Source organism: Grammomys surdaster, unplaced genomic scaffold (assembly GCF_004785775.1).
Source record: "Grammomys surdaster isolate TR1022 unplaced genomic scaffold, NIH_TR_1.0 125901, whole genome shotgun sequence".
NCBI classification, from domain to species: Eukaryota; Metazoa; Chordata; class Mammalia; order Rodentia; family Muridae; genus Grammomys; species Grammomys surdaster.
Window position 1 is genome coordinate 357,588 of NW_021620725.1, and position 25,277 is coordinate 382,864.

The 25,277-nt window shown below is 41.2% G+C and overlaps 1 protein-coding gene across 1 annotated transcript in view; it reads right to left on the minus strand.

Annotated features, from left to right (window-relative positions):
- Positions 1 to 15,800, minus strand: part of Spice1 (spindle and centriole associated protein 1) — a 46,952-nt gene extending 31,152 nt beyond the window's left edge. Inside the window, exons 1-4 of the mRNA XM_028752437.1 lie at positions 15,709 to 15,800; positions 7,991 to 8,086; positions 7,336 to 7,383; positions 5,620 to 5,763 (exon numbers count right to left, since the gene is read on the minus strand). Of these exons, the coding sequence (XP_028608270.1) occupies positions 5,620 to 5,763; positions 7,336 to 7,383; positions 7,991 to 8,086 (288 nt within the window). The 5' untranslated portion in view covers positions 15,709 to 15,800. The remainder of the gene's footprint in view (positions 1 to 5,619; positions 5,764 to 7,335; positions 7,384 to 7,990; positions 8,087 to 15,708) is intronic.
- Between the last annotated feature and the right edge of the window lie 9,477 nt (positions 15,801 to 25,277).

Sequence of the window (25,277 nt, forward strand, 5' to 3'; positions counted from 1 at the left end):
GTACTTGAAAACAAACCCTGAAGCATCCTAGGTAAGTGCTCTAACACTGAGCTAAAGCCCCAGCCCTTGACTTAGTGCTGCTTTTAATAATTAATCCAACAAACAAGCCTGTACCCCAAACCACAGTCAAGACTATTTGCTGGAGTGTTTATCATGCCGAGGTAAGACGCAATCTCTGAGTGGCACACACTACTACTTATCCCTAGTACTGCCCTTTAATAGCTCACCTCCTAAGTTCCTGTTGGTGGTGGTGGTTGTGGTGGCTTTTTGACACAGGGTTTTTCTGGGTATCAGCCATGGCTGTCCTGGAACTTGTTTTGTAGACCATGCTGGCCTCAAACTTACAAAGATTCACCTGCCTCTGCCTCCTAGTGATGAACGCTGGGATTAAAGGCCTGGCCCAACTTCCCATTTCAATCAAGAATGCAGCTCAATTTCCTGCCCCTTTTTGAATATGGGAACAGCCAAGCAATAATGTCCTGGAGATCAACACGTAGTGCCAAATGGCTGGCATAAGAGGAGTAGCAGACACTGTCTACCTCCACTTGCTGTTGCCCTGCATACAAATGAAGGACACTGTAACAACCATCCTGTGTTCAGGATGCTCAAGTCACATGCTGAAAAACTGCAGGGTCCTCTACCAGATACCTCTGAGCACTTCCATGAGAGAAGTAAATCTGTGTTGCATTTAAATTACTATATTGAGTTATTTTATTCTCAGAAGCTTAAGCTGGATTCTAATATACAACATAAGTATCCACAAATAAAACAATTAATAATAAATTATGGCAAATCTATAAACAACCTAGACATTAAAAAGGTAAATTAACTTCTAACTATTGACTTTCAAGATACACTGGCATATCAATAGAATCTAAGCACCTCCTCCACCCTATAGGGATGTCATAAGGGTGTGAATGCACTGAAACCTGTAGAAGCTAGTGATGCTTCCAGTGCTATTAAAACACAAATTACACTGTCTTATGAATCAAATTTCTATCTTTGGTGAAATATCTTCCAAGTCAATACAATTAAGAGCTTAGGAAATATAACTTATAATGGATATAATATATACCAAATCAACATGCCATGGCTACAGTAGAAACTGACAAAGGCAGAAAGTAGAGGGATAATCTTACTAATCTGTTGCCACTGGGTATTAATTACAATCGGATCTCAAGTAAAGCCACCACTTTGCCTTCTGTTACTGAATCCCTGTCACATTTCTCAGAGCAGATTGTTTATGTGGCCAAAGATCACTGTACTAGCCTTACTAAGATACGTTGTTAAAAGGAAACATCTAAATCTCATCAAAAGCTATCTCTAACACCCGGCAGAACATAAAAACACTGAGGAAACTGAGGAAGCCTCCCACACCTAGCTTCACTAAGTCTGAATCTCAGAGTTCGAGTACTGTGGCGCCCCACCCTCCCTAGCATCTCAACCATGATGAGTTCTCATGTGCATGGCAAATCTGCCGCTGACTGCCTCTGGCACCACCGAGACCAACAAAACTCGGCCACAGATATGGGGAAGGACCCTCTTACCCTTAAAGGGAATGGCCCAGACCCAGTTCCCTTATGGGGCCAAGGATTGATATGCCTGTCTGATACCACAGAAGGCACAGCTAACTGGCTACCAAAAAGATTAATGAAAAAAATAGATACCCCCACAAAGCCAGGCCCAACCATAAATACGATGAATAACAACTTACATCCAGGGAAGAGAAATCTCCCTGAGAATTCCCTTCTTTTTCCTTTCCAGGTAAAAATGAATCACCCGTGATATCTGCTGTTAGAAGTTCTAATCCAGATGCTGGCCTCCCAACTTATACTACTCAGACCTTTGAAGGGCCACTGACAAGAACATCAAACAGCTAGAGAATGACATCACTAATCTGAAGAAATCCCTCATTTCGCTGTCTGAAGAGACCTCCTAAAATCACAAAGATCCTTATTGGACTTGATTTACTCTATTACAATAGAAAAGGCTGTGTACAACTCTAGACTGTGTACAGCCCTTAAAGAAGAAGGCTGCCTTTACATAGATAAGACAAGGAGGGTTAAAGAGAGCATGAAACAGGTAGTGAAGGAAGTGATTTTTCTCTAAGAAAAATCAGAGAGAAAAAGAGACAGATGAATGCTGGTACAAGAATTGTTTTTCAGCCTCTCCAAGATTGTCAACCCTATTTCCTCCCATCTTGGGACCATTATTTGGGTTCTTTTTGCTTTTTTCTGCTGGTCCCTGGCCCTCAAATAGGTGGACTAACTCTGTGATACAACAGATAAATAATTTGGTAGCAAAACCTACTCAGATACATTATCATAAGTTAGCTATGGAGGACCACGAGACTCAAGATGAGGTTGTTACTTTATACAGGGTGTTTCCAAAACCCATCTCCACCCAACCTAAAAGGGGGAACTTCTGCCCCTAGACCAAGCTGAGAGGGGCCACCCAGAACCCCCTCTAACAGGCGATCTGAATTCTTGCTTAGGCTGCGAGGCTAAGCACTGCAAGGGAATATAAATAAAAGATAATAATATCTATCTGGGTTCCCTGAGGGACAAGCCTGACTACATAGGGGTTGATGTCAAAAGTATCCCCTCTCCAGGAAAAAGACATCGGGATGGGTATAGCCCTCATGCCTCACTGGACAACGACAAGGGGACTGGAGCCATTACAAGGTCCCCTTCAAATACTGGAGGTCAGGCCTCTATCCTCGCCTTCGAAAGTTTAGAATTGCCACAACCCTTCTATACTTAGAGAAGGGAGGAGATGTCAGGAGCAGCCCTGCTTACCCACTGAAGGCCTAAAATCAGCCATAGGTCTAAAATCAGCAATAGGCCTGTCATACATGTATACTAACACCAAGTCTTGGGTCTCAGTGGAAAAACATTGAAACAGATGGCTATAAGGTAATGTAAACAGGCAGCTTTTGTGGAAATTTACAAGCCTGAGTAGTCATAGACCTTGTAAATAGGTAGCCTTGGCAGACAATACCAACTTAGATAAGGACAAGCAAGTCATAGGCAGAGTCATAGTGACTTGTCCCCTGAACCTTCACCCAGCCGATACCAGGTTCTAAAGATATCTGTATTCCCCCTGAACACCCACACTCCAATGTCATTCCCTTCCCCACATCCTGCCTTCCTGTGTTTATAACCCCTGTGTGAATGAATTACGATTTGAGAAAAAATAAATTATAAAAAAAAAAAAGAATTCTCATGTGCCGTCAGCACTGTTAACCACCACACTACAGATGAGACCCTTCACCTGTTCCCTCATAACGCTTCTCCTCACCCCCAACTCCCGACTTCTCCCGCATTTAGTACTTGTATGAAAAGCTACGAGGGCCGCAGGGATGACTCAGTGGTTATCACAGGTTAAAAATACTTATGGCAATAATAATAATAATAATAATAATAATAGGGCTGGAGAGATGGCTCAGCAGTTAAGAGCACTGACTGCTCTTCCAAAGGTCCTGAGTTCAATTCCCAGCATCCATATGGTAGCTCACAACCATCTGTGACAGGATCTGATGCTCTCTTCTGGTGTGTCTGAAGACAGCTACAGTGTACTTATATGCATAAAATAAATAAATACTTAAAAAAAAAAAAAAAGAATGCTCATGGCTCTTGCCAAGGAAACAGGCGGGAGTCCCAGCACCCATTCAGTGACTCACAATTCTCTGACTTAGCTCCAAGGAATCAGACAGCCTCTTCTGACTTCCAATGGCACCAGACACACATACACACACACATGCATGCAGGCAAACACCCTTATACAAAAAAAAAAGAAACTAAATTTCCAAAAAAAAAAAAAGGAAAAGAAAATTAAAACTAGAGAAAGACAACCCCCCAAAGAGGTTCTCCAGGTCAGATCTGTGGTTTTAGGCTTTTCAATTCGAACTAACACATGTGTATGACTGGCCCAAGACCGTAACATGAGAAATCATATTCTCTGAATCCGCTGTTCCTTTCTCAAGTCTTACAAACATTTACTTGGGAGATACAGCTTTTCTTGATGCGTAAGATTTCCCTAAGAACTCTAAGGAATTCCTCAAAAGGCAGCCTATGACTTGAAGCCACCATGAAGGGTCATGCAGACAGCAAGCACTGCAAGCTTGCCCTGGGTAAGGAGCCACGTGCACAACACACTCTTTTACTATGACTGCAGCTCAAATCAAAAAGGTTGCTCTACTATAGCTCCTGCTTGCTTGACACACTGTTCACCCTAAGTATCTGATTGCTTCTTCAAACACCCAGGCAGGCATAAGGTTAAGCCAGAGATAAATGGCTTAAGACCTAGATCAACAGGCACACAAAATTATTTGATTTCATTTTTGCCGGGTAATTCTATTATACTGTTGAACTGAGACATAATTACAGAAGTTTACAGATACAGAGCACTATTTATTTTGCCAAAGACTGTAGTAATCTCTTTAAAAGCATTATGCTAGGACTGAGAGATGGGTCAGTGACTAAGGGTACTAACTGCTCGTCCAGAGGACCCAGGTTCAATTTTCAGCACCGACATGGCCTGTTCACAATTGTCTGTCACTCCACTTCTAGGAGATCTGAGACCTTCTTCTGACATATGCAAATACCAGTCATGCACATCGTGCACAGACATACATGAAGGCAAAACATCCTACATATGAAATTAGGAAACAATTTAAGTATTGTGCCATTAAAATCGCACAACACATTTTAAAAATAAAAGGTCAAGCAAATGTAAGAAAAATGATGTTACAAAATCTGTAGAAAAATGGATAGAACTGAAAAATACTATATTAAGTTAAGCAACCCAGACAGATGAGAACTGAAAGTGCTTGCTCCTGTGAATCCTGGCTTCTAATTGTTAATTATGTGTATTTAGGTGGGAGTAAGTGTGTATGGAGGTCAAAACAGTTTCTATGGGACCATGAAACTGGAGAAAGGGTGGGAAGAATACACATGATATTCAGTGGGACAGGGGTGGGGGTAGGAGATGCGGGAGGAGGGGAGGAGACCAACCATCCACAATGAAGTATCACGACAGTAGCAGAAGGAACATGCTACTATGTTGTATGCTACTTTTTAAAAGGTTGAAAGACAAAAAGAGAAAAAAATTCCAACCCAAGGAGTTATATAATCTAAGACTATGAAGCTAATGAGTTATGCAAAGAACATTTAAAGCAGCAAAGTAGACTCCACCCATCCTGCTGCTCTCTGCACTAGGCTCCACCCCTCCCATCCTGCTGCTCTCTGCACTAGGCTCCACCTATCCTGCTGCTCTCTGCACTAGGCTCCACCCATCCTGCTACCCTCTGCACTAGGCTCCACCCCTCCCATCCTGCTCCTCTCTGCACTAGGCTCCACCCCTCCCATCCTGCTGCTCTCTGCACTAGGCTCCACCTATCCTGCAGCTCTCTGCACTAGGCTCCACCCATCCTGCTGCTCTCTGCACTAGGCTCCACCCATCCTGCTGCTCTCTGCACTAGGCTCCAACCATCCTGCTGCTCTCTGAAGAGCCTCCCAAGTAGCTCACTGTACAAGGTTGCATAAGTACTTGAGACTCTCCATTGAAACCAACCCAAGAGAAAAAAAAAACACTAAAGACAATGAATTTTCACACTACCTCCTTCATAATAGATAACTTTCTTTTTTCAAGACTTGAAGTTTCTGGTTTCTGCTTCTTCCATTTTCTCTTCAAAGCTTTTTCTTGAAGTTCCCAGTGCACCAATGCTCTATTCTTTGACTTGTGCATCTCATGACGGCGCACCTATACAGAAGGAAAACTGTAAAGAAATGCTTTCAGTAACAAGGACGTTGCCTGCGCCTGTGTAAGACCACTTACACTAGTTCACCACTTCTTTCTTTCTGGTTCAGCATGTATGTGCATGAGTGTGTGCATGAGTGTGTGCATGCGTGTACATTCAGAGCTAAAACTTTCATAGTCTTCTAAGTTTTCAAAATGATCTAAAAGAAAATATCGAAAATTTGGAAGTCTATCTTAAAGATATTAACTTCTACCTCATTTGTACAGACTACCAAAACACCTAGTGTTCTTCAATTCACAGGTTAAAACTCATGCAATGAGTGCTAAGATATCAATTAGTGGTCAACACTGACACTTCAAACATGATGTAAAGGGTACAAAATCCACCTAAGTCATCTTTGGCAAAGCACACCCCTTTCACAATAACTGCATTGCTTCTAAGTCAATGGTGCACTGTGTGTTTAGCTGTGAAGTGGCTTCCTGTGGAACTGAGGTCTCATGTGATGCAGATATCCAGGGAAGGAGTGTTCCTGAGACAGAAGAGACAGGAGCCAGAGCTCCCTAAAGAGTGGGAAGGGAAGATTCCACGGGGATGACTGAGGAATAAGAGTAGATATTTGTCTTTACAAATACGCTAGTGCTCAGAACTGTAAATATGAACAAAACTCGGGTCAGCCAATGAAATTATAATCATGCAAACTACCAAAAAGACTAGCAAGCAAAAATTGTGAGCATGCATATTAGAATCTCAATGAGACAGTACTTTATACCCAACAGGAGAATTAAAATTTAAAAGGGGACAATAATGACGCGTGTAAACTGGAAGCTCCACATGTGCTGGTGGAATTTAAGACAGGTGAGCAGGTTGGCAGTGATTCATAAAAGGCAATATGGAGATACATGACCTAGCCATCCTATTCCAGATCTACACACAACTGCCTGCATATATTCACAGAGACCTGTACATAAATGTCCACTATGCTATTACTTCATAATAGAAAAGAAGCAGAAATAAAGCAGATGTACAAACAGATAAATCTGGAATCACCATTCAATGAACTATTGTTTCACAATAGTAAGGAACGAAGCAGAGATACATAGTATAACATGGATGAATCTATTAAATATGCTAGAAAAAAGAGACTACATGTAACAGTCTACATCCTGTAGTCCATCTGTAAGGGAAATCAAAGCTAGGCAAGTCCACAGAAAGATTAGTCTCTGCCACAGACAGGCTAGCCAGGGTTACCCAGCACAGCCTGTCGTGAAAATAACAGCAGTGACAACAACAAAGGTAAAATGCTGAAGATATGTGGAGACAGAGACTAGAGGTTAACTCTAGATGAGTGACAGGACTATAGATCAAAACTCCTGAGTAAAATTCTAACAGTGGCTGATTAGCCTTAGTAAAATCAAACATTCCTTAAGATATTATTTTAGGTTTTGTACAGATGTAAACAAGATTAAATGAAACTAAAATTCTAAGGAGTGATGATGGTTTCTGTTCTGAAGATCAAAAACCAGATACCAAATAAAATACAGAATCCAGGACTTAACTTTCAGTGTTCAACTTACCAGATCCTCAGGAGTTGCCCGGTGAACTGTTAGATCATTCACAGTATTCTTTGAAAAGAAAAACAGAGTGAGCTTTTTTAAAGTTTACTTATAAATTTTTAAGTTACTCAGTTCGGTAACTGAAAATTGATTCAAAATCCTAAGACCAAAAGTCCTTTTCCCCACCAGGAACCAATATTGTCAATATAATGTTAAAACAGATTATTTTGAGTGTCTTCTAGAAAATAGGGTATTTTTTAGGTGCTATACAGAAAATAAAGCTCTATTCCTTTAAAACAAGGAATAAAAACAGGGTATATATTGTGAGTCAACCTAACTAAAGCTAGTTTCCAGATACTAGGATTCCATGAGGCAATCGTAAAGCATTTTAACAATGAAATTGCCATCACTACAGCAAGCTGCAGAGGAACTTTTGTGAGCACATAGTTTCAATTTCACTAAGCCTCTAACTCTTGGAAAGAATTCGAAGTTATTGCCTTTGATACTGTACTCTGAAAGGGGAATGGGGCAAATATCCTGCTCTTCCCCCCAAGACAAAAAACACGCCCAGAAACCAACCCAACCCTGCTCCAGCCTGAGTGCATCCCAGCCTCACTGGACAGGAGCACTAGGGCCATCCTCCCTCCAGAACAGCTGCTGTGGGCCCCACACTTACATCCCACTCCTGCCTCACCACAGCTTTCTTCTTTACTTTCAGAGTTTTTCTTCCACCTCCCCGGGGACCAAAGCGATTCACTCTGACCAATGACATCTAGAAATATTAATGTTTTTTAATAAAGGCAAAGAAATAATTATGTATCATGGGCACATCTAGGACAAACAAAACCACTCTCAAAATACCAGGAGAATTCGGTCATGATGAAAGGAATAGGCTCTCCAAATACTTGGTTTTCTTATTTTACAATTAATACTAAAGCAAAGCCAATAACCACAATTAAAAGGTTTTAAATAACAAAACCTTTGCTTAATAAAGAACTTAATAAATATAGAAATTACGACCTAAAATAGAAATTAAAATATCCTTTGCTGAAAGCAACAAATACAGAGATTGGAGCAACCTTCTAAAATGAATATCCACTTATGAGGACTGGTTGATAAGCAATGGTGTTGGCAGTAGTTTGTTATGTCCGTCAGTTAGGATCATTTAGAGCCAGTGACTTAATTCTTTGTAAAATCTTTTACAGATTTCCGTAAAGTATCTCATTCTTTCTACCACACGATGCTGTCTGTGCTGTTCAGGAAATACAGAGCAAAGTCCTTTGTTAGAGACAAAGAGAGACAAGCACACAACACAAGTACACACACACACACACACACACACACACACACACTCACGTATACACATACAGACAATCACACAGAGATAATATAGACACTCGGACAGATTCGCAAGCAGCCTTTAGACAAGCACAAATTCAGACTCATACAACAGACAGAGGACGAAGTCACAGGGAGTATGCAGTAGAGAATTCAAATTTGTACTCACTCTTGGTTAAATGACTCCAAAAGGAAGTGCTTTTAATTCTTTCCTTAATCTGTTCATACATTATTGGTAACTCAAAGTGTATCACTAATACATATTATCCACACAACCTACCAAAATATCTACAGAGCTTTCAGGCTAGTCCTCATATTCCTTACTAGCCAACAGTGCCATGTGTTGTCACTGTCCCTCACCCACACCTGTCTCTCTCCAATGGAGACCACAGACCCTTGAACATGCTAGGCAAGTATGGTATTTTTAAGCTACCACTCCCCCTTCCATTAAGTATTTTCAATAACTAACTGATAACGATGCCTAAGCTCCAGTGTTCCCCTAGAACAGTCTTCCCATCTCTCTATAGTGCCTTTTACTCTTTAAACACGTCGTCTAATTTCAGAGCTTACAATCCAGCAAAAGAGGGAAGTCACAATGGTTAGAAAATGACTACTTATTTTATTTCCTGTGGTGCTGAGCTCAGATTGCTGCCCAGGTGTAAAATATGCCAGGCAAGTTCCTTCCCACTGATCTGTATGCCAGACCAACAATTAAGACTTGGGTTCCCATGACTTGGTTTACCTATTTTTATTTCAAGTTTTATCAACATATGAGTTTCATATTTTCATACATGTCTATGCATACTTTGATTCTATCACACCAACTGTCCTCTCTCTCCTCTCCCTTTAACTGGTCCCCTTCCTCTTCACAATCAAGTATCTCCCTCCTACTTTCATATCTTTTTCTAAACTCTAGAGGAAACAAGGAATACTTCTAAGTCTGGTTTATTTCCACTTAACATAGCTTCTGGTTCTATTTTCCTGTACTTAAGATTTCATTCCTTTTGTGGCTGAATAAATACTCCCTATATACATCACATTTCCTTTATCCACTTATCTGCTGATGGACATCTAGGCTGAATTCATAGCTTGACTATTGAGAACAGTGTCGTAATAAGCATAGATGTACACGTATGCATGGTAATCTTAGTTAGACTCCTTTGGGTATATACTCAGGAGTGGTACAACCACAATTGTAAGATGGTTCTTTCTGTGTTTTTAGTTTTGAAGAACCTCTATACTGGTTGTACTAATTACATTCCTAACAGCAACATACAGGGGCTCCTCTTCAGCTCCCAATATCCTAATATTTGTTGTTTTCTTGACAACAGCCATTCTGGTGAGGTGGACTCTCAATGTGGCTTTGATTTGCATTTCACTGATGGCTGAAGATACCAAACATTTTTTTTAAAAAAGAGCTATTTCTCTGTGTGTGCACAGAGGTCAGAAGAGGATGTCAGAACTCATAAAGCCAGAGTTTTGGGTGATCATGAACCACCCAACATAGGTGCTGGGAACCGAACTCAGTCAGTCCCCCAGAAGAATAGTACTGAGCCATCTGTCCAGCTCCTGAACATTTTTCTCGTGTATTTATTGGCCATTTGTACTTGTTTTGAAAACTCTGTTTGGTTCATCTGCCCACTAATTAGTTGACGTCTTCTTTTGGTGTTTATTTTTTTTTTAAGTTCTATATTCTGGTTATCAATGCCCTGTCATATAACTAAAATACAATAGGGAAATACTTTTACCCATATTCACTCTTTGAGTTCCAAGTGTCCAGCTTTTAAAAATGGCCAAACATCATCATCAATTCTTTTATTATATGTATTTGCTTATCTTTGGGGGTGAAGAAGGAGCACATGCACAGTGTGCGTATGAGGACCAGAGGACAATTTATAGGACTTGGTTTTCTCCTTCCACCATTTATATGTCAGGGATAAACTTCGGCAGCAAAACCTACCGTGCATCTCATCGGCCCACTTTTGTCAACAGTTTCATATAGAAAGTCTTTGCCTGTGCCTGAATCTTGACAAGCTCTCCTGGTTTCCCCTAGGAGATTCACATCACCTTTCATTAAGGTTACTGATCAGTTCTGAATAGAAGTTTTACAGAGTGAGGAAAGGAATATGGTTTCAATTCTACATATGAACACAATATTCTCAGTATCATCTGTCACCAACAATTAAGTCTTACAGTGGTGATACCAGTAACGCTGTAGTGGAAGTAATGAAGCGTCAGCTAAGACAGTCTAGGTACTTACTATATGCAGATTGTTCTAAGCTCTTTGCACCTATTAGTTTTTTTTTTAATACAAGAGCTCCATGAAGTGGCTACTACTTTGACTCATTTTATAGATGAAGTAATTAAGGGACAAAGAGTTAACCAACTGTGAAGTTCACTTGTAGTAGAAACATAACCAACATTTAACTGGACACGAAACAGGCAGAAATCGAAATGAACCATTGTATTTAAAGACAGTTACACTCCAACAAGGTGCCAAAACAACTCAATTCAAAGAGTAATATTTTCAATATTCCTTTGAAAAATTCAGATTCTACCTCGTACAGGTACAAAAATTAGCTGAACGTTAAGTCATATATTAAAATGTTAGAACTAAAACTGTAGTACTATTAGAAGAAAACATGAGTGTAAATAGCTGTGGACCTCAGGTCAGGCTGGAGAACAGAACCTAAGGCACAAGAAACTGTGATGTGGGAATGATAGTTTGGTTCATCAAAATTTTTAAATATTATACTCAAAGGTACAATCAAAAAAGTGAAAAGATACCTAATGCAATAGCAAAAGTTATTTTCAAATCATTTACCTTGTATCTAGAATATATATAAAAAATTCTCATAACTGGACTATTCAAACAACCAGATTTAAGTGGACATAGGTCTTGAATAGGTATCTCCAAATAAGATACTGCAGATGGTAAATAAGCACATTAAAAAAAAAGGATTGTCAAATCGGGGGCTGGTGAGATGGCTCAGTGGTTAAGAACCCTTGATGTTCTTCCTGAGAACCTGAGTTCAATTCCTACCACATACAGATGGTTCACAACCATCTGTAACTCCAGTTCCAGGGGGTCTGACACTGTCTTCTATCCACCAAAGGCACCAGGCAGCATGTGGTGAACATACATATATGCAGGCAAAATATTCATGCAATATAAGATAAACCTTCTTGAAAAACAACTAACATAATTAAATGACAGTCAAAACCACTCGAGGGTAACTTTAATAAGAAAAAAAAATATAAGTACTGACAAGAATATGGAGAAACTGGAATTTTCATATATTTGTTGATTGGAATATAAATTTACATAGGCACTTTGGAAGTCCAGTGGGAAGTTACTCAAAAATTTAAACACCATTACCATGTGACCCAGCAATTCCCCTACATACACATTCAAGAGAATTTAAAATATTAGTCCGTAGAAAACCTTGTAAGTGAATGTCCACAACTATATTCTAGTTAATAGACAAAAGTGGAAACATCTCAAAATGCCCATTAATTGATGACTATATAAGTATATGTGATATATCTATGCAATTGGGATGTTATTTTGCAATAAGGTATAAAGTACTGACATATGCTACACTGTGGATGAAGTTTGAGTATATTAACTATGAAAACCGGGAGTGCAGGGCAGCCCTGTAACCTCAGGAGGAGAGATAGGCAACTCCCAAACTGGCCAGCTACATGAGCCAAATCAGTAAGTTCTAGACTCAAGGGAGATACCCTACTGCAATATATAAAATAGAGAACTGTGGGACTGCATAAGGGTACCTTGGTTCATGGCTGGGCATGGGCCTGGAACCTTGAGACTCTAAGTGAGAAATGGCAGGCGTTTGGCCACATCCCCAGAACCCAGGGTCCTGAAAAGCAGTCTAGTCTCCATAGACCTACACTGTTCAGTCACATAGGCCATTACAGCCCCTCCCAGAGTGCACAGGCAGAGGGTGTGACCATAGGCCTCAGGCCCTAGGGATTTACATACTAATGAAGGCCGGAGGGCGGAGCAAATGAAGCATTCCTTACCAGACCCTCCCCCTTTCTCCCTCCCTATTTAACTCAGGTCTGCCCTGAGTTTCAGGGGGTGAGGGGTGGGGGGTGGGGGGGACACAGCCAAATCCATCCACCATCCGCCATGACAATAAACCTTTCTGGAACCAAGGACTTCCTCGTGTCATTGGGGCCTGCCATCGCCAAAGCCTCCAGCCTTTAGAACCCCAAACCTTCTCGTGTATGTGGGACCAGCCAGCGTGGAACACCTCCAGGATCCACCACCGCTGCTGCCTATTTTTCCCACAGAGAACCAAGACACCCAATAGCAACATCTGACCTCTCCATACACACACACACACACACACACACACACACCATACGTACTTGAAAGAAAAAGTCAAATGTAAAAAAGCAAAATACAAGAGCTACATGTACAAAGTACCTGATGGTAATATATATGCATCCTCAATGAAGAGCCTTAGCACTAATCCCACAACTCTGTGAGACATACTCGGTCTTGAGAGACAGCACGGTATAGTAGCTAAGAATATAGCCTGGAATCAAACTCTGTGGATTCACTCTTGAGCTTTGTCGATAACTCTAAAATGAAACTAATTAAATATGTAATCTGTTTGGAACCCCTGCCTGACACATACTAAGTCCTAGTTAAGTGTTGATGACATCAGTGGCAATTATTAATTCTTTTCTCATGAGTTAAATAAGGCTTAGAGAACATAATCACACTGCTCACAGTGACACAGATAATAATGCGGAGAGGAAGGAACTGACAGTGTCACTGTAAAGTACATGCTAGGAAACTACAAACAATGGATTAACTCTGAGGTTAAAAACATGCAACTCGTTAAAAGGGAGGGAGTTTTTATTTCAAATTATATTTAAAATACTACTTTTTTTCATAGGTTAAAACTCTCCCAGCCTGAACCCTGGAAACAGTTCTAAATCTGAAGCATGGAAAATCTTAGGAGTAGCTAAACACAGGGGTCCAAGGTCCATGTGCCTGTTTCCCTCTACAAGGCAGTTGTCGGGAACTTAGGAAAATGAGTATTGTTTTTGAGTCACAACAGAGTCTAGAGGTATTTTAAGGGCAGTAAACAGTATCACTGTACCCTGCAGAGGTGGGGCCTGTGTGGAGAAAATGAGGAATATTAACTGCTTCCTAATGCTATGAGTACCAACCCCTTCTTATTTCTCAGGCTCTTTCCTGATCCACACACTGACTCACAGGCCTCTTCCATGGCTTCCACAACACCCTTTTTCCTGCTATTTCATCTATTCTTCAGACTACACTGGACTCTTCTCATGTAAAACTTAACCAAGGACCTTCATCTAGGTTTGTCCCTGTCCTATGTTCTTCCTAGACATATCCCTTCACCCAATACTGGGGGGCCCTACTGCATCCCATGCACTGGATGAGCAATGGCAGTAAAACTGCAATTGAGTCTAATCCTGTGCCAACTTTCACTGAGCTTGCTTTCTAGACCACCAAGAGGTCCAGCGGCCCCCTTAGTGATCCTGCCGAAACCTCTGAGCAAAGCTATACACATCCGGGGCATGCAGACACACAACTAAACGACCATAACCAAACAATTAATGTTTCCTAATTGTCCTTAAAACATCAAGCGTTCTTTCTTGTAAATTCACTGCCCCTTCCAAATACCTCAGAGTACAGTAAGATACAGCTCGTAATGCACTTCCCTCCCGATCCTCTGATCTAGATACCTGTTTGACTCAGTAACTAAGAGAATTGACATCCTTCTTGTTGCTCCTGCTTAAAGCTTAAGTATCGCCTCTGGTTCCTAATAGTCTCCTTGTCCGCTACATAACACAATCTATAAACCCTTCCTTGAAATATCCCGCCCATCTGTCCACTCTTTTCCATTTCTACTAGGAACAATTCTGGACAGCCTGTTATTAACTTTCCTGTAAGGCGTCTTTTCCATTCATTCATCCACTCCACGTATCAAATAACTTTGAAAGTACTTGCTGAGAGCCAGGCACCAATAAAACAAAGACAGAAGTAGCCTGTGCCCTCTCAGGTAGGTTTCTCAAAGGACCATAACTAAACGACTTGTTACAAAAGGCAAGCCTGAAAGTCAATACTTTGCGTCAAGGAAGTAACTAATCTTCAATACATATGAAGAAAAGCTGCCTCCTCTCCTTAATTCCTTTCACAAAGTAGGGGCGAAAATAAAGAGTAAATAAAAGAGCAACAGAAAGAAAATGATCTATGCGGGGGGCGGGGGGTGAGAGCATTTAAAGAATTTGTTTTAGTCTGAACAATAACAGTCTAGAAAGCAAACTGAGGGCCACAGCAATTTGCGCACTATACAAAAGATCATAGGAAGCCCTCGCAAGCTTTTAAGGAGGGATGGTGGAATTCTGCCAGATTTACCTTAACTAGTATGAAAACTGGAGGACAAGAACACTGTCCCTGCCATCAATCTCACCCAGCTACAGGGATACACATCTCAATGTTTTACTTCCTCGTAAGATTTTAATGGAGCCCACTGTAGAGAAAACATCCAACTTCAAGAGCTTCTCTTCGTGCAGCCCGACTGCCTTTTCTTCCTGGTTTTCCCGCCCACACATCCTGAGATCCGATCTTCACAAGCAGTGCCATGCACCATCTGGAGCAATTTCATACTTCTGACTCCCAAGGCCAAGCCTGCCCCAAACTCTCAAGCAGCCTTTCCCTGTCCTAACCGCTCAACTTAAAGGACCGCCCTGTCCCAACATCCTGAATACTTTGCCACTCCCTAGCTGGATAATAAACATCTGGAACACCCAACAGCCTCGAGATTTCTCCCGCCAGTCGGGTGCGGGAACGCGGCGCGCGTGCGCGGGGCCCGATGTCCCGCAGGAGCACCAGGCGCTACCCGGAACCGCACTTTCGGGCTCTGCGAGGCCAGCGGCCAGCCTGGGATGAGGACGCCCACTCGGGCGCCGGGACCGAGGCGGAGACGCCGGTCGCTTCTCCTCGCCCTAAGCGCGGACGTCAAGCCTGCCCCGCTTCACCCAACCTGCCTTGCCGCTGGCCGACTGCCGCCTCCGCCCCGACTAAAACTTCAGCCTCCAGAACCACAGAGCCCGCCACAGGGGAACGCGAGAAGCAGCTTCCGGGACGTTGCCCGGGTTACCAGAGCTCCGCCCCCACGCCTTTGCGTACATCCGGCGAGCTCCTCAGAGGTGTCCAGAAGCGGTACAGGGGCCAGGATTCCGTTTTTTCTCTTGTTTGTTTGTTTGCATGTTTGTTTGTTTTTTCCAGAGAGCGCGCCACGTTCTCACCCAAAGGGTTGAATGACGCGCCCGTCATAAGCCTCGAGAAGTCTCCAAAAGAAACGTTACTCTACCGTACTTACTTGCCTTAACTTTTGTTCATTTACTTAACAATATTTCTTGCAACCTAGAAGTGAGGTTCACTGGGAGCTAAAACCAGACCCTGCCCTCTGGAAGTTTACAGCCCCATAGCAGCAAGCTACTGATGACAAAAATGTGTACGGAGAAAACAAAACAATGGCTAATGCTGAGAAGGAACTGTACAAATTAGCGTCCTTACAAGGAATATTTCAATATCTCAGGAAACCGTGACTTGTGGTCACATAGGCTCAAGACAGAGTTCTCCATGCTAATGAGGTACTTAGAGCCCAGGAGGGCATAACCAATAAGTTTTCCTTCCCAGACATTCCTCCCTGCAAAAGGTATTTAATCTCAGGCCCACCCTGAGAAGTGGGGTATGGTTTTATGCATCCATTTTTTGCCATGACAATTAACTGTTTGGAACTATGGACTAGCTCTTCTCACCAAGATCAGCTGTGGGGAGCCATGAAGAAGGTCTTCGCCTCCAGAGCCACAGCCTAATCTCCCATAGAAGGTCTCTCTGTGCTCCTAGCCACAATTGCCACCAAGCTTGCCTCTATCAAGCCAAGGACTATCCCCACTGGTGCTAGTGGGAGCTCCCCTTCCCTGCCCACCCCCAGGCCCAGTCCCAGGCTAGACGCTGTCCCCAGCCCATAGGCCCTGACTCTGTCCTCTGCTCTTCTGCAACATCCAGCAGCACCTGGATGTCCAAGAGCCTGAGAACCCCCACGATTCAATCCGACCTCGTGAGCTTTCCACCGCCTAGCACACACCCAGCAGCAGTGCCAGATAAGCACAGTCAAACTCCCTGTGTTCTACCTCCTGAAGCAGCCGTGCCCAGTGGTGGAGCAGACGCAGACCCACAACCCTACAATATGAAGATAGATTAGATAGATAGATAGATAGATAGATAGACAGACAGACAGACAGACAGACAGACAGATAGAAAATTTGTATAGTTTGATTTTATATATTTTGAACATTTTCTTTAGAAAAATAATGAACTGATTGGGAAATTCTTGTGAAAATACAGAAGGACCTACAATAGCCCAAACCAAAAGAACAAAATTTGATTTCTAAAAATGCCTGATTTTAAAACTTATTATAACGATTATAGTAATCATAATGTCATGATATGGGTAGACAGTCATTCAATGGGTAGACAGTCATCAATGAAGTAAAACAAAACTCAAAATAAGCTCATACAAAGGTGGAAAATTATTGTTTCATAAAGGTGGAGAAATGGTAGCTTTTAAAAATGAATCTTGCTGGAATAGTTATATCTCCATATGCAAAATGCTGGATCTTATCACTATACTTACTGTATTCAAGAAGTTCATTGAAGAAGGATCACAGGACTGGAGAAATAGCTCAGCCTGAAAAGTGCCTGCTGCAGAAAAAGGAAGACCCGAGTACTATCCCCAAGCCAGGCATGGTGATATACACTTGTAACCTGTTCTGGTTAATTTCTAATGCCAACTTCTCACGACCTGAGAAGAGAGCCTCAATTTAGGACCTACATATATCAGATTAGCCTGCTGACTGTTTGTGGGGAATTACCTTGATTATTGATTGAGGTAGAAGAGCCCCGCCCACTCTGGGCAGCACCATCCTTAGGCAGGCAGGCAGTTCATCCCTGAATTGTATTTTTTTTTTCTAAAAAAAAAAAAAAAAAAAAATGAGGACAAGCCAGTCTGCAAGCAGTAGTCTCAAGTGTTCCTGCTGTGCTCTTTGGCTGGAAAAGTGAGTTCGAAGGTCTGAGATTACACTGCGTGGAATAGCAAATATATCAAGTTTTTGTCCTGAGTTCCCTAATGAACTGTAATCTGGAATTTTAAGCCAAGTGAACCTTTCCCTCCTCTGTGTTACTTTTGATCAGGATGTTTTATCAAAGTAAAGGCAAAAGAAACTAGAACATAATCCTAGTGTTGGGAGGCAAAGATCCCTGGAGTTCATCAGCTAGCAGGCTGGTAGAATTGAGCTCTAGGTCCAGTGGGAGATACTGTACCAAAAAAGTAATGTTGAAAATTGTGGATTAACTTGCTTGATATTGACCTCTAACCTTCATGTGTGTGCACATACAGCACATACACACAACTTATTGTAAAACTATAAAACAGAAAACACTGAAAAAACTGTGCATTGGGCAAACATAATCCATAAGTATAAGATAAATTTGACTTCATTAAAGTGGAATTTTTCCACACTTTCTGTTAACAAATAAAAAAAAGCCCACAGACTAATAGAAATCTTTCCAAAGTATGTTTCAACTATGGATATATGTGTGTGTGTGTGTGTGTGTGTGTGTGTGTGTGTGTGTGTGTAATAGATAGATAGATAGATAGATAGATAGATAGATAGATAGATAGATAGAGATATCTCAAGGTGTCTGGAGCCCACTTGTGATGCAGTTATTCCAATTCTGGATCTTTATCAAAGAGGAAGGAAAATATATAGTCCTACAAAGACATATACATGACAGCCTGCAGCAGCTTTATTTGTAATAGCCAAAAGCTATTATCCCAGATAAACACTCATCAACAGATAAATGGGAAAACACATTGTTATATATCTACACAGGGAAACACTGCTCAGTGAGCAATAATAACAAACAATTGCTGTAATAGCCTTGATGTATCTCATAGTTACTGTGCTGAATGAAAGAAACCAAATAAATAACATATGGTTCCATTTATATAAAACTTGAGGGAAATGAAAGCCAATGAAGAGTGGCTGTAGGTGAGTGGTCACTTGGGAATAGGACAAAGCCAGCTAGAGATAAAAGATATTAATATGGAGGAAGAAGGAAGTTTTGGAAAAGGATGGAGATGATCCTTTTATGATGACTTCACAGGGGTGTGTGTGTGTGTGTGTGTGTGTGTGTGTGCGCGCACGCACGTGTGTATGCGTGTGCAACAGGTGTTGTGTTTAAAAGCACTACATTGTATGCTTTAAACTTGTGGAAATTAACGTATGTCATTTGTACTTCAAGAAAGCTATTTATTTGGCTTTTTTTGGCTCATGCTAATATGCTCCCAAACCATAAGACACCCTGCTGTCCATTCAATCTCTCTTCACCTTCCCAGTGCTAACATCTAACCAGAGAATCCCCAAGCCTTGTCTTTATTTCACCATAAACCTTTTCTGCTCCCTGGTTTTTCTTTCTTTACTTTAAAACATTTTCTGTGATTTTTTTTATTGTTGTTGTGGAAACCAAACTTGTCTTACTTCTGCTAGACAAGCGCTTTACCAAGTTACAGCTGCCAAACTTCGAGTCTATACCAAACACAAGTGACAGTGGCTGGATCACTTGCTATGTCAATCTCTGAATCAATGACACCGTTTTTATTCTCAAATGAGGTCAACAGAGAAGTCTTCAATTATTTCCACCACTCTGGCTATGTATGATTTTATACTATTGTTTTATTCTTATACTAGGAAGATCATCTTAATTATTACCATAAGAATAAACATTTTTAATGTATCCTGAGTTTGAAAATATGAAGATTTAAACTAAAATATAAGTTATATGAATCTCTGGTCAATTCTGGGATGGAAACTATCAGTTGTGGCCAAATCCCAGCCATTAAGAGGAGGATGCTGCAGAAATTGTTGGTCCAGTTCTATTGTCATCTATGGACTACCTGTTAAGCATTTGAACATTCAGTCTATCAGCTGCTTCTTCTGCTTTATTCTCTTGCTTGGAAGAGCTTGGCCAATTTAGAGAAGACTAGAAGCAGACATTTTCATCATTAGAAGATTCTCTAGTCTTGTCCATAGTCAACTGTATTACAAAACTTAAACTTCCCTATGTGTTCTCATCATGATATGATGGGCAAGAGCAGCTACGCAGGTGCATTTAAAGCTGCCGATCATGTTATTACATGCCACAGATAACAGACATGATTTAATGATTTTGTCTGCTGTGGCTGAATCTTGATTTCTCCCATCTCTCCTTTCCAGGCCTGCGTGTTAGAATAGTAATGGTTATTCTGTGTCATCGTATAATGGAAGTGTGTAATTTTCTTTCTGATTTTGAAGGGGATCATGTTTAGGATACTTTTGAACAGTGTTGTAACTGTCAAGGTCATGGGGACACGGCCAGGCAGTGGTGGCCCACCCCTTTAATCCCAGCACTTGGGAGGCAGAGGCAGGCGGATTTCTGAGTTTGAGCCCAGCCTGATCTACAAAGTGAGTTCCAGGACAGCCAGAGACACACAGAGAAACCCTGTCTCACAAAACCAAAACAAAAAAAAGGTTATGGGGACTCTTAGAGATGGTATAATACATTTTGTACTACGAGGTGGAGGACAAAGATAAATAATTATGATTTGGATAGGAAGTATTCCCTGCAGGGGTTCGTAAGAAGTGTTCCTCACAACGGTTTGTGTATTGGAAGAGTGGTCCCCATCTTTGGGCACTATTGAAGACATGACTGGATCCTGAGGACTCGGACATATTTAATGGACTAATCCCTTGATTGTATTAGAAAATGAGGCATCCCACCTGCACAATGTCCCCTGAAGCTTGGCAACTGCAAGATCCTGCTTGGCAACTGCAGATAGACTCAAAAAAGTGTACCATATCATCTTAAGAATAGCAGGGAGACCATAACTCAAGCAGTGTACCATATCTTCTGAAGAATAGCAGGTAGATCATAATTCAAGGCAGTGTACCGTATAGACCATGACATGTTTCAAGGCACAGGCCAAGAAGATTCTGTACTTTTCCACCACCTGGCCCCTCTTACCCCCTCCCCTTGTAAAACATGCTATAAAAAAGCATTTCATGTTCAAAAAAAAATTTTTTAAAAAAAGAAGTTTGGAGCTGCATACTACCAAGAGTCCACAGTGCTCTGGCCAGCTACTCAGGTAATCATCTTTGATTTATCTGCATTGTTCTCCTAGTACAGTCTTAATTGACACGTGAAATTAATCATGATACCCACTTTTAATGTATTACTTGACCATAATAAATGCAGTTTTAATTACAAAAAAAAGAAAATGAGGCATTATTGGGAGATGGACTAAAGGGGAGATTGAAGCATTAAAGAACCCTAATTAAAGTAGGTTTTGAAACATCTCAGCCTATACATATTGGCTCATAAAGGGATATCCAGAATATCCCCGAGGGAATAGATCATTTGGCCATAAGAACCAGCTGTTATGTGAAGTGGAAGTTTCTGGTTGTGTTATGTGATGCAGACTTATGTGGTGTTTTCCTAAGCCAGACTCACATGATGTTTTGCTGAAGCAAGACCTGTGGGGCAACACATGATGTTTGGAGAGAGTATAAGTGGGACTCAGTGAACAGTGACAGGGTGCTTGCATAGCTAGCTGTGCAGCTCTTCATTGGTCTCTTGTCTTCATTGATCTTCACTTCATTAAGAGAGGTACAGCAGAAAATTCCTGACATTCTGACTGGTCCTGATCACTTCAGCCAAAGAGGCCTGGTGGTTTCTGTTGGATCTTGTCACCCATTGCTGATTTGTGTTTGGTGAGTCTTTTAAACTAGACTGTTAGTATCCTGACACTACTGAACTGGACTGCTGGTTTCCTGACAAACAAAGACTGGAATCATTTCAAAGAACTACATCTAAACACGCCCTTGTCCTATTTACCGTCTTTTCTCTCCTACCGTCAGACAGTGGGCTAGAAACGGGGAGCGAAGCATCTGAGGACCCTTACTTATTAAAGTAGGTTTTGAAAAATCTAAGCATACAGTTATGGAAGTTTGTAGTCATGGCTACATATATATCAAAAAGGAACTTTATCTTTCATGACAGTACTGGTAAATTGTGCTCCTGAATCACTCATACAACAGTCAGTATGCCCCAGAGTCATGCAGCTGGAAAGTTTCAGCCTGGAGTCAATCAACATACCCTTCCTAAAAATAGATAAATCCAATACAAAGAAGGTAAAGGAGTCACCAAGGATCTAACACTTGACTATACCTCATCTTTACAAGTATTCTAGGATTATTGTATTCACAAGCAACTCACGCCCTAGAAATCATTTTTTAATGTTTTCCCAGCACTATGTCCAGGAAGCTCACAAATCCCTGTATCTCTAGCTCCAGAGCATCTGATACCATCTTCTGACCTCCATGGGCACCCACACTCATTAAATCATACCCCTCCACGCACATAAACAATTAAAAATAAAATTTTTAATTAAAAACACTTCAACTTGTTCATTTCTCTCCGTGTATTTGTTGTTGGTTGGTTCGTGACATAATTTTGTTATCTAGCCCAGGCTGCCCTCAAAATTTTGGTTCTCACACTTCAGTCTCTTTGAATTACAGGCATGAACCACCACATGCAGCTTCTTGCTTATTTCTTATGGGAGTCCTAGCAGAGGTGAGAAAACCACTGTTTTTTTCTCTAGTACTTCAAAAGTAAACCTGCTATCTGCTACATATTTACTCCCTAGTTTTGGGGTGGGGGGTGAGGAGGGGAAGAAAAGAAAAAGAAAAAAAATCTTAAAAATCTGCAATCTGAGCTGGATTTGCTTAATTTATAAAAACACATTTTAACAATAGCTTATGTGGTGACAGCATTTTGATAGCTCGTTAATCTCCAATCTCAACTTTGTGGTATGATTCATCAGCAAATGATGAAAAGATTCTCAATGGAAGCTACCGAGAAATCTGAATAAGGGTTCTTTATAAAACAAAGACATTTGTGAAATTCCCCCTTCTATTGGAAGCTTTCAGAAGACACAAGGTTCCATCATTCTTCAGGGCTATATAGGAGGTGAACACTTGGCTAGAATGTAGTGTAGCTGCCTATCCTTATCCAGGAGTCTTTTCAATAATACAGTTTTTCATGCTCCATCCATGTTATAGGGTTTTCTTAGCAGTGTGGCTTCCAGTCAGTTACCTGAGAGACTTCCTGGTGGTAGAGCTGCCTGTAAGTCACCTGTGCTCCTCTGCATAATCCCAATCAAACCCTTCAGTTTCTGTCCTGGTCTATTGATATCTTCTCTTGTTTGCGGTAAAAAGCCATCTCTTTACATATCCTCAGGGGGAAAAGTCACATCACATCATTGTATATAAAGCACCCATCTGTGAGTCTGAGGCTCTCCTTTGATTTTTAGCTTCAAAGGAGATCAAGGAAGCTTGGATAACAGTCTGATAGGATCTATCTGAACTTTCAAAGATTCTGCTCCTGAACCAAACCCGCAGGGATATGAGCCCCAAACATGGAGGTGTCAAGAGGATGAACTGAGAATGAGAATGAAAGAGACTAAAGCAATCTCTGGAAGAAGGGCGTCTTTGCATAAGCTGATGACTTATGCAAATCAGGTTTATTAAGTGTAGCATCCTATATACTATTTTCGAAGTGGGGAGGAGAATGGCCGCTGCTGGCAGAGAGCCATTCTTTCCTATGTAGTGGCTGGAATACACTAGTGGATGTAGTTACACTACAGTTTGTTTAAACGGTCCAAATGGACTTATAAAGTTTGATGCCTTCTTGCCAAACAAAGAGCAAAGACTCATCCTTAGCTGATTTGTGCACACTGCACATTCTATACTTGTGTTAATGCAGAAATGTACATTACCTTTAATAGTGTCCGTGCTTCCAGAGCAAAAGGACCAGATACCAATGGAGACAAGACAAGTACTCCAGGTGACCTAACCTCACAGATAGCCTCAATAGCTGTTTCCTCAAAAAGCTGCATCCAGGAGAGACAACCTCAAAAAAGCTAGCTAAGATGGTGCAGCCTCACAGGCTGTTCCAGCTAGGACTTCAGATAAGCCTTGTACTTTTCCACCACACAGAGACTGGACAACAAGGATACAACTAGCTTCCCTAAAACTTTGCTAATATTCCAATTTTCCCACCGTCCCCAAAGGATGCAGTCACCCCCAGGAAGCAGGAAGCAATTTTAGGAAAACAATGCCCCCATTTCCAAGAGGATAGTTGGGTGGCTTTTGGTTGTTTGGTGGGTTATGAATGTTTGTTGTCATTTAAGAGGCTACAAGTTGTTAATGGTCTTGGTCAGAGAGGAAACAAAGTAAAGGAGGTTGTATTCACGGATCTCTTTTTCTTTCTTCTATCCTTCTGACTCTAATTTAGGTAGAATTAAGCTTTATTTAGCCTCCTGTAGATGTTTTCAAATTAAGCAGATAGTAAGTAGTTAAAAACAAGCAATGTTTGCCTATTGAGCTATACTTTAGATAAATAGATGTTCTTCAGACACCTCAGGTATCTACAGAATATGGCATTTAAGATGTTTATAATAGTAAAAGGCTTTTTGTGACAGTGAGACATGTCAGCTTCTGGCAGCCACCCCAATCTACTTCAGAGAGGATGATGGGCATCAAATAACCTCCAATATGGAGTTTTCAAATGTGACAAGCGAGCCACTGAGCAAAAATGTCCTTGCCTCAACTGCTGACAGCACGCTGTTCAAACTGTGGACAAGCAGGACACAGAGGAAGTCGACTGACCAACTTTGCAGAGTCAAGGTAGGACAGGCCTTCAAAAATTCCTGCTTTATAGATAAGTCTGTCAAATCTTCTGGGGTAGTGGGCCGAAGATGGATGCCCCAACACTGCGGAGAAAACTTGACTGGCTAGGCAGCCTCAGTCTCTGTCATTTATGTAACTTTGGAAGCTGCTTGCTCTGCATTTCCTGTTTACTTAGGTCTCCAATAGGGTTGGAGACTAGACAGTTATAGTCTCACATATAAGCTTAAGGCTTTTTAGGATTTAAGAAAATGTTTAAGGTCTAAGAAGATGTTTTTAGGTTGGGACATTATGAATGAATTCTTACCTGATAGTTCTCCTAATTGTTCTTATCGTATATAGTTTATTGATGTTAGAGAAAAAGTCTCTTATTGGACAAAAAGGGAGACATTGGGATAATCTTGTTTTTCACTGTGTAAAAGTTGTCTTTGTAACTTTTTAATGTTGATTTCTGTACCAGTGATGTGCTGGGTGCTGTCTGGACTTAGGTATGCATCACCTGTCTCCATGTTTCATAAGCCTTCATCTCCGTCACCTTCTGATTGGTTTACTACAGAGCTGGCAGCCTATACCAGGACAGGAGAGGAAAGGCGGGACATCCAGGCAGAGATAAGAACTCTAGGAAACAGCTGAGGCACAGGATTCATTGGCCAGACATGGAAGAAGTCAGAGGCCACATGGCAAATGTGATCTAGAATAAATGGGTTATTTAGTTATACAAACTAGTTGGGAACAAGACTAAGCTATAGTGTTGAAGCTTTAGT